Raw genomic sequence first — 10,376 nt, 5'->3', positions numbered from 1 at the left:
TTGGAAAAAGGCTGCAATGAAACAAAGAGTGAAAAATTTAAAGGGGTCTGAATACTTTCCGTACCCACTGTACATAGACTTTAAGGCAGTGTATTATTTTTAGTACTCCAGGCATGCAGAATGGCCCGGCTGTGAGTTCGGGAGCTCTGGCATTGTGCACGAGATCTGTTGTAAAAAATGTGGGGGTTACTTTTAACTGCAGCATGAAATTTGATAAGCAGATCAGTAACGTTGTTAAATGAGCTTTTTCCAGCTTTGCCTGCTGGCTAAAGTTAAGCCCTTTCTGAGCAGGCACGACCTAGAAAAGGCCATTCACGCTTTTATCAGTTCAAGGTTGGACTACTGCAATGCCCTCTATGTTGGTCTGAATCAGACCTCCATTTCACGTCTTCAACTTGTTCAAAATGCTGCTGCTCGCTTTTTAACAAATACACCTAGACGTGCACAGACGTTTGCGGTCTTCAAATCAGTTGGTTTTAGAATTCCCAAGGTCCAGGTATAAACGGTGGGGGGGGGGGAAATCAGGCTTTTGCAGTTGCAGCCCCGAGACTCTGCAACAAGTTACCCCCTGATATACGTACTGTTACAGATGTCACTCTTTTTAGGTCCAAACTTAAAACATATCTGTTCAGTCTGGCTTTTAATACGTAGCAGTGGTGTAACAATTTTTATTCTTTTGTTTCTTTGTAACCTTTTCTGATTTTACTGTTTTCTATGTATACTCTTTCTGTTGTATGTTTTTACTCATTTTGTTAAGCACTTTGGATACCAGCTGGTTGTTGTAAAGTGCTATATAAATACATTTTGATTGATTGATTGATTAAGGCAATTTATTATTTGGCAAAAACATAAATGCTTTACACTCATCTTCAACCCAAAAGCACAGAAGATCTATACAATCACCATAGTACTAATTCAGTATCCAACTAAATAACTGTTTTCTTTATTTCATTTGTGAGCTGGAAGTGATGCCATTTTTATTTTGCTGTGCACTTGCCCTTTGAAATAGAAAGACATGCATGTCAATGCTGAATCTGTTAAATTCCATTCTGTAAAAACTCTGAACAAAGCTTCTCTCATCTGTTTTAATGGGTACCTTACATTTGTATCAGAAATTGTTACACTGTTTTTTCTTGCTGAAGATGCATGAGTGTGAACCAACCTTAAACCAATCCTCCTTTTCTCTGGTGCAGTTCCTTATCTCTCTACTCTCACATCAGCGAAGTGGATGAAGCAATTGTTCGAAAATGTATATATCCTTATGGGTTTCATTAAACCGTTAAAACATTGTGTCACTTTGTTGTCCGAGATCTCGTAACTGCTTTCAGAAGTCAACTCATAGAGGTCAAGCCAGTTGATGATAGGATACAAACGACAAAACAATCGTGATTGGATTGTTTCACAATAGACAAAGTTAAATTAGCATATGTGAAATATTTGTGCTGTGTAGCGGTATATATGGTGGTCTTGCTTTGTGTTTTAAATGCATTTTAAAGCCCATATTGGATGCTAGCAGAATTGGATGTTAAATGTTTACTCACTTGGCTGAATCTTTGGCGATGTTTTTCTGAATGGCTTCATCAGTAGCGCTCTTGTCAATCTTGGAAATGGCTATGGTCTTGATCTTGTCGTGAAAAGCTTTGGGTTCCTGGAAAACAGATTTGTTTATCAATATCCTGCTGAATAAAAGTAAATTTGCAATTTTTACTAAAATCAAAGGCTTCTACATCACATTTCCTACATATACAGTAAATGTGGAAGAGAAGCAATTCCAGAGAAAGTTTCCGGCCACTTTAAAATGCGAGGAGCCACCTCACCCCTGTTCAAGTAGACAAAGTCGGCAGTTTCCTGATGCCATGTTTGAGTACAATGTTTCTGTTTAATACGTTATTTAAGCTTTCAAAACGTCAAACTTTTTTTTTTTTTCTTCCAAATACAATCTGGCAGTTTTTCTACATACATTTACAACATAAAATGGCTTTAGTTACAAAGACAGCAAGAAAAAGAGACAGTAAGGATTGACATGCAAGAAGAACCCTTACTTCTATCACTTTGTCAAACTTGAATATTCCTTCCTTACCAGAGCCACTTCGACCAGTCCCCCTGTGGCAAAGACATCTCCGTCATGTTGTCCATAAAGCAAAAAACGAACCACGCTACCATACATAATGGGCAGTGTTCTCTGAGACTTCACCTGTATAAAAACGTATGTCAGCATCAATATAGAGTACAGAATGATTGGAATATACACTCACAAAAAAACAAAGCAAACTGATGCTCACAATTTGGCCCGTTTTGTAAATTTTGCCGTCCCATTCGATGGAGGAGAATGTCGACCAGGGATACTGATCTCTCTTTACAGGCACATCTGTTCTTGTTATGGTCTCCATATAGTCCACAAACTTTATTTGCTTGTCCCACTTCTCGTGACAGTTTTTTAACCACTGCGTAAACTCCTTCTGAATGTTTCCTCTTTGTTTCTGTGGACATAGAAATACAACAGTTCAGCATACCTCCTGACAGTTCTTCTAGTTCTTATATTGAAACAAATGGACTAACGCTGCATTAAAATTACGATATTTGTCCACTAGGAACTCCAAAACAGGCGTTCTAGTTGTTGTGTATGGGAAGGCTGCTGAAAACTTGCACTCAACCACACGTGAAAGTGCAGACAGAAGAGCCAAAATAATGAGCTAAAAGCTGTTTAGAGCTGCAGATTTGTGCATCCTCTTTCTGCACTACAAGAAACCCTTTTTAAAATTATGCCAAGTAATTTGATTCAATTTTAAAATTAAATACTTTGATTAATGCAGCTTAAATCAATCTATAGTCTAGCAACATATCTTGCTGAACTTTTTTTTCTCTGAACTTGTTTAAGCACCTTGATTAGGGATGGATGTAGCAGCAGCCCTGTTCTCTCTGACTGATCTTTTCTCTCTGTTACACTGTCGCTCACTAGGGGAATCTGACATACAAAGAACGTCACTGATGGGCTTACTCTTGGATTCTATAAAATACCACAAACAATAACTGATTGATACATTTATTGATTAATTTCCTGTCTTCAAGTTTTTTGCCATAGCTATCTTTTCTTTTCCTGATGACACTTCCAATAACAAAAATCAACATCATCAGCAGCAATTATCAAAGAAATGTGTATATGACCACCTGTCCATTAACAATTCGTGTAAAGATTGTGTCCTTGTTCTTCAGCATCAGCTCCAGCTCCATGAAGGTGAGCTTGTTCGTGGTGACCATAAACGTGTCGTCAGTGAAGAGCACCCCTGACACCCGACTGTAACACTCTGCAAGCTCCTTTGCTCCTTTGCTCTGACTACACCAGTCAAATCTGTAAAAAATGGACAGCATTTATGTAAGAAGACCAACATACTTTGCTAATACTGTAATAAATAAAGTTAAAGTTGCGTTCTTGGCTAGAGTTTGATTTATACGTAGCTGGAGCCGGGGGTTGATTAGTCTAGCTTAGCATTAAGATTGAAAGCAGGAAAACGGTTAACAATGCACTGTTTGAAGTTTCAACTAAACTACGGCAACATTAGAGACTCTACAGCAACGCTAGCAACTGCTAAGATAACCACCTGCTGGCTCTTGCATCATATTTAGAGATACAGACATTTTCTCATCTCACTCTGCAAAAAGAAATTAAGCATGTTTTTCACTATGTTCTAACTCTTATAACAGGTAGAAAAAATGTATGAACTATAAAAAAGAATGTAACAAAATAGTTTAAAGTATTTACTCAGACACTGTGGTGTAAGGTATGAGCCGTCCATTCCAGAAACAGTTAAATATTGGCCTTTTCCCTCTTGCCTGATGCAGGACTCCAGACTCTTCATCGTCATCATCATAATCAAGAGAGGCTGATAAACAAAAACAAAACAAAATAAACTTCACAATATATATTTAATTTAAATCCAAATCTATCACTTGTGATTAAGTTTATTCAATACAATAGAGTTTGAATACCTTGGGCAGCATCAGGGTCTTCCGGGTAAGTCTCCTTGTCATAAAGGAAGGGATGATACCGAATAATTCCCTCCACCGTGCCAGTGTTTTGTTTAGTGTAGGCCTTAAACTCAAATGTGTCTGCAGCAGTATTTATGTACAGCGTCTGCATGTCATTCTCAACTTCCCTAAGATTTATTGCCCGGGGACATCTGGGAGGCTTCTCACGCATAGTGATCTGATTAAAAGAGTCACATGATAATATTAGCTGAGAAAGACTGCATTAGAGCATAAGCAGGATGCTAAGAAATTGGAGTCACTCTTGTCAACAATGAAACCCTTAAAGAACAGCTGCCTCACCTGAATGTCAATGTTAGGGAGATGATCTGAATTTGTAGTGCTGCTACCCATTTCCTTTCCATTGGCGCCATGAATGTAGTAGTGAAATATGTGCCTGAAAAATCAACAAAACACATAATTATTACATAAATTAATGAAACCAGTCAAATGGGACCAGTTAAAGGGTAATGACCGTGTTTTTCAACCTGGACCCTATTTTCCTATGTCTAAGTGACTGATGGGAACAATAATCTTTGACATGTTTCCAGTAATAAGCAAGACCGATGCATTCGGCAGCGGCAAAACACGCTACAACGTAAGTTATGGGGCTATTGTTCAGCTTGTAATTACCTTCAAAAAAAGGGCTTGTTTTGCCACTGACAAGCTCAGATTAATATTCTAAGTGTCTGAAAACATTATGGAAAGGATTTCTAAGGTGGTCGACCTGTTAAAGAGTGAGATCCTTTTTTCTTTTATAACATAAAACATCCGCAAAATTTAGTTTGCTACGCCAACCAGACCCCATGTATATTGGCCATAATTTTAGCATCATAAAATACACTTCAGTCAAATTTGACAAAAACAAAATATAAACTATTAAAAGACGTTTAGGGTCATCTTTCCACATTTGGTTAAACAAAAAAACGCCCCAAAGAGGTTTTAATGGTCTCTCTCTGAAGGGATCCTTTCCATAATGTTGTCAGACACTAAGAATATTAATCTGAGCCGGTCAATGACAAAACAAGCTCTTTTGTGATCTTTTAAAGATAGATAATTTGCCTGTTAACTCACACTGTAGCGTGTTTCGCTGCTGCCGACTGCAGCTGTCTTGCTTAATGCTGGACAAATGTCAAAGATTGTTGAGCCCATCAGTCAGTTAGACACAAAAATAGGAAAATAGGGTCCAGGTTGAAAAAACAGAAACCTTTTTAGATTTTTACATGTCATTTTTCCAAAGTGACTAACAATTGCTAAATATATGTCAGAGGCTGCACGCCTCTGGAGCAACAATGGGTTAAATGTCTTGCTCAGGGACAAATTGGTTAATTTATCGCATTGGGAATTGAACCCAGATCTCCCACACCAAAGACATGTGTTATATCCACTGCGACATCCCCAGTATTAATCAGATGGTGTGGGTGAATGAACTCACGCTAGCTGTCTGGGCCATGCTGCAAAATCGTCTTTCAGAAAAGTTATATGCTCGGGCAAGACTCCCATAATGATCACGGCTGTGAAGCTTTCCTTTGCAGATTCCTCAGCGATAAGGGAATGGAGGAAGCGCTCATCATCTTTATTCACATGTGAAGAGTCACCAACCTGCAGGTTAAAAATTGAACATCACACAGAGGATAAATAGCAGTAATGTTAACACAAAGCGCGTCAATAGCTTTGTTAGGAAAATTATTACATAAAGACGACAAAGAGTCATTGGATTCAGTTTTAAGTTTGTTTACTTGCGCAAGGAGCCAATCATATACACCCACAAGGTACATAGATGGACTGAAAAGCAACTTCTTCAGTTCTCACTTTAACATTGAAATTCTCCCCTCCTTTCTCCATAGTTACCATGGCAAACAGCTTCACAATCTCAAAGCTCATTAAAAACCTGACATTTGGAGATAGTGAAGCAGTCAATAACCTGGAGGGAGGTAGTCTAGTCAAGTTCTATGACGATAAATATAAGAAATGTGACCTTTGGTGTTTAAGACTAGGATGGTTATTATCAGTCAGTAAAAGTTCAGAGATATTCACTTTAACAGTTACATTTTGTAACAAGCATCAATTTCATACCATAATTGAGTGATAAGTGTGCATTTACTTCATCTGAAAACCAGCGCCCTTACCTTCCGGTTTTTAATGGTCCCACTGTAAATATCTTCTCGGTTCTTTTCTTTTCTCTCAAAGTCCTCCTTGGATAGAACTAGCTCATGAACATCTGGGGAGCCAACTGGTTTAGTGATCATCTAATAAACAAAGGAAACCAATTTATGATTATGTTTTGCTTCTTCATTTCAACAAAGTCAGTCTGGTGATGCAGTGGGGCTGCGGAGGGAAAGGGCTCTGGCACAAAAAACAACAACACAGTGACCACTGACAAAAAAGTTTTTCTGTGATAACTTTCCTACATTAGTATTCCTCTTTTTGGTAGTTGTTACCGCATCTGGTAATGCTGCATTCTAACTATTTTCACAGAAGACATACCCTGGCTGAGTCGCCGATGTAGAAAGCAGCCTGTTTTCCTCCAACTCCAAAGTAGGATATATCACTGTTGAGACTACGAGGGACGAGATCAGGCCGGACATACCCTTCTTGCCTACAGTAGTGGAGTAATAAAATGATACAAGATTGGAAGCATACCGTGGACAATCATAGCTAACCTGAGGCTAAAAAGTAAAGAAGGTAAAGCACACCAACCTTCCAAATATGCAGTTTTCCCTGTTAAATTTAGAGAGTCTGTACACTGCCCAGTTTTTGAGCTGTTTAGAGGTCATCCCACACCCATTATCTAAGACAATCACGGCAGGTTTCCCGAGAGATTCATCTAACATCTGATAACACACAAACACAGTGAGAGAGAAAGAGATTTTAAGTCTCTGGACAACATGACATCAATGTGAAACCAACTGTTTTTTCTATTACATGGTACCTACTCAACTCGTCTCTAACGGTTCCAAGAGTCACTAATCACTGCGTCATCATCGCTAGAGAGAGACGGGGTTGTCCTAAACAAACCCGCCGTTTTAAATGTTTAGCCAACAGTGTTTTTTTTGCTGCCTCCAGCTTCTTTTAAAATACAATGTGTATTCTTTGTCAACAGCCACACGCCAGAATCAATTTGTGGCATTACGTCACGGCAGTTTCTGTAGTGTCGCTATGACGACCAGCCACACTCACCTCAGGCATCAGGCAGTACTAAATCTGCAATGGAAAAAGGCAGACGGGGCACCGCGGCCGAGTCGGACAGAGCTGGTAACCACGTAATGGAAAAATGCCAAAATATGCAAAAGTGAAGTTGACTTATTTGGTTATAAAATAAAATGCAACTGCAGAACCAACCAGCCTTATTTCTATCATCCTCACTCCTGTGTTGTTAGCTGTGGCTGAAATAGAGTTGTCTATCAGCTCAGCAAGTGCGTATGCTGGAAGAAAATAAAGAGTAGCAAGTTATGAATAATGCTATGCAGCTTAATGTTTCTGTTCATCTCACTGTACAACTTTAAATATACTGTGTAAGCACTTACGCAATGGTTTCTGGCCCGCACTAGCGTAGTACTCATACATGCCACTCTTGATCAATGTATTATAATGAGGCTTAAACGTGATGGGCTCCTCTGTTGCCACTGCCAGAGCTTGGTCCTCCCGTTGCAACAAGTGGAGGGTGCTGTCATCTGGAAGCTTCTCTACAATGAAAGAAAGTAATCATTGTAAATCGATATAAATACTGACTTATGACTAAGGATGGGTACCAAATTCAATACTTTTTAGGCACTGGCCGAACTGCCTTCAAAGTATCGACATTCAAAAAATGTCTTGTCATTCAATACCCAATTTCAATCCCATCATAAATCTCATTATTGTGCCAATAAGCAGGCCTATACCAAGATCTAATAATGTGTGTGATTGGCTGTCTAATGTTACACATCGTGGAGGCAGACAGGAAAGACTATGCTACAGAGACATATAGTAGGTGGTAAAAGATATATAAAAATTGTACAGTAATGTGTAATCTTGAAATTTATTTTTGTTTTATAAAATTGGTATAGAAAAAAGTATCATTCAGGACCAGGTACAAAAGTCACGGTGTTGGTATCAACATTTCTGGACGATACCCAGCCCTACTTATAAAATTAACTGAGAGTCAAGTAAACAAACAGAAAAACACAGCAAATTAAGAACAAAGTAATAAAAACGTACAGGGTGATGACATTTTCAGTACAAATCAGAAAGGCTTCATTGCCAAGTATGTTTTTTTACACATACAAGAAATTTGTTTTAGTGTTGTAGGTGACACTAAAATAAGTTAAACAGAACAACACGCACACGCGCACACACACACGCACACACACACGTTTGGTCTGCTCAACACATAACTAGTTGGCAAGCATGCGGTGTGCGACCTGCACGTTGGCCTGCAGCGGGATGTTAATACTGACCAGAATTAATGAAAGGAACTCACGGATGAATAAAAAAAGGCTTACTGTACATGAAAGATTCCAGGTCAACCACAGTTTAACTTTCATTAATAGTAGCATATTGTTTACTTTTGCTCCTGCAAGGGCGGATTTACTCACCAAATTTGTCGAAATCCAGGACTGTTCTGTCCGTCGTGACCAACACAAATGTTTCATGCTTTGTGATTTCAAATTTCTGTAACAAAATGTCAAAACAGTGTTAATTTTATTTTTTTGTTTCACTTCCTAATTGTAGGTGGAACAATCATTGATTAGGCCAGTTTTTTATTCCACTATAATTCCATCCATAAGTAACACAGTGATAGAATGTTAACAATTTAATGGGATTCATACACTTTCTGTAATAATTGATATCTGTCCTCCAGAGTGAACCGAACTGTGTCCATGGCAAAGCTCTGCTATGCATGACAACGATGTGTTACACTTAGCAACGTCTGATCCCTTACATACTCATTATTTGGCCTTTATACATGCCAATACCAATAGTTTGGAAAATGCCTAATATCGACCCGCTGATAAATCAGTCGGGCTCTAATACTCAGCTTTACATTGTTTTGCTAAATTATTATCATTTTTTCATGTGTTGCATTCTGACTAATGTATAGCCTATCCTGTCTGTTAGCATTTAATCAAAGTCAAACTAGCAACATAGTATAAGCAGTCAAATATATTTTATGAAACAGTACTCCATAATGCAAAATTGCCATTTCATAATAATATCACTGGATTATTAGTGATGCATTAATGAGGCACTAATGTTGCAGTTTCTACAAAATTGGGATAATTTCAATTTCCTAGTTTACGGCTGGGTATCTAATCCATAATAATACATCATTATTTATTTGTAGATTTATTTTATTTATGTTCAATTTAAAATATATATAAAAACTGGCAGAAATCAAGCTCAGTCGTTCTGCAGGCTTTCAATACCACGTTAGAGTGGCTTGGAACAAGGTAACCAAGGCATCCATAGAAGTCCTTTTAACTTCAGACATTAATTACAGTAATGAAATACGTGTGGCAGTGCACCCATAAGTGCCTTAAATTGTAGTGGATTACAGTAACGTTACTTATCTAATTTACATCAATGTAAGTGAAAGGAATAAAAAAACGATACAAAAATATTTAAATATAAAATATATTTAAATGTAACGCCTAACGTTGTAGAAGTTAACAGGCATATGTTACAATTTTTTGACCACCCTAGACAGTGTGTTCCCTCAAACCAAAGTTAAGTTAAGTTAACTATTACCCGGTGCAGAAGTTGAAGAAAACCATTGAAGTCCAAACCGCTTGTTTCCAGCAATTTCCCCGTAACTTGCTGATTGTTTTCAGAGCGGCGGTCGTAAACACGGATCCTTCTGCGGACTCTTTCTTCCTCCATTGCGGTGCAGAGAAGCGTTGCAATTAAACGTATTCCACTTCAGTGTACCTAAGCCAACTAGCCACCAAAGCTACATGTACATTACAGTTTGCCGTTTTCTTCGTTTGCGTGTAACGGTAACACGCCTTTCCACATTTCCCGCCGTTGCTGAAACTGTAATCCATATGTTGCCTCCTCGCATTCTTGCCTTCACATTAAAGGTAAACGCTGTCACTCCCCAATATGAGTCACGTGCAGATGTGAGTTGCGCATGCTCAGATTTCAACGGTTTACGACATAACGTATCATTTTGAAATTTGTGAAATCCGTGAAATAATAAACATTTTTCTCATTTTTTGTGTTCGATCCTTACTTGTAGCCACCAGTGAACGAACTTCGTTATGTAGGTCCACTGTATTACTGTATTGACATTACAGAAGTGTCTCGTTAGCTTTGTGTTTGTTACTTGTCGCAAAGTGACGCATGCGCAACTTACAGCATCACTCATCGCA

The 10,376-nt window shown here is 38.4% G+C and overlaps 1 protein-coding gene across 2 annotated transcripts in view; it reads right to left on the bottom strand.

Annotated features, from left to right (window-relative positions):
- Positions 1-10,091, bottom strand: part of smchd1 (structural maintenance of chromosomes flexible hinge domain containing 1) — a 25,663-nt gene extending 15,572 nt beyond the window's left edge. Inside the window, exons 1-15 of one of the 2 annotated variants that reach the window (XM_034862574.1) lie at positions 9,754-10,091; positions 8,601-8,676; positions 7,551-7,709; positions 7,366-7,448; positions 6,724-6,857; positions 6,511-6,625; positions 6,153-6,272; positions 5,459-5,625; positions 4,327-4,420; positions 3,988-4,204; positions 3,761-3,881; positions 3,169-3,349; positions 2,283-2,480; positions 2,081-2,194; positions 1,542-1,648 (exon numbers count right to left, since the gene is read on the bottom strand). In XM_034862574.1, the coding sequence (XP_034718465.1) occupies positions 1,542-1,648; positions 2,081-2,194; positions 2,283-2,480; positions 3,169-3,349; positions 3,761-3,881; positions 3,988-4,204; positions 4,327-4,420; positions 5,459-5,625; positions 6,153-6,272; positions 6,511-6,625; positions 6,724-6,857; positions 7,366-7,448; positions 7,551-7,709; positions 8,601-8,676; positions 9,754-9,885 (2,018 nt within the window). In that variant the 5' untranslated portion in view covers positions 9,886-10,091. The remainder of the gene's footprint in view (positions 1-1,541; positions 1,649-2,080; positions 2,195-2,282; positions 2,481-3,168; positions 3,350-3,760; positions 3,882-3,987; positions 4,205-4,326; positions 4,421-5,458; positions 5,626-6,152; positions 6,273-6,510; positions 6,626-6,723; positions 6,858-7,365; positions 7,449-7,550; positions 7,710-8,600; positions 8,677-9,753) is intronic. The other variant, XM_034862576.1, reaches the window with a different exon arrangement.
- Positions 10,092-10,376: the final 285 nt, after the last annotated feature.

The sequence above is a fragment of the Etheostoma cragini genome, chromosome 22, assembly GCF_013103735.1.
Source record: "Etheostoma cragini isolate CJK2018 chromosome 22, CSU_Ecrag_1.0, whole genome shotgun sequence".
Lineage (NCBI taxonomy): Eukaryota > Metazoa > Chordata > Actinopteri > Perciformes > Percidae > Etheostoma > Etheostoma cragini.
The sequence above is the reverse complement of the archived record's forward strand: the minus strand, read 5'-3'. Positions and strand labels throughout refer to the sequence as shown.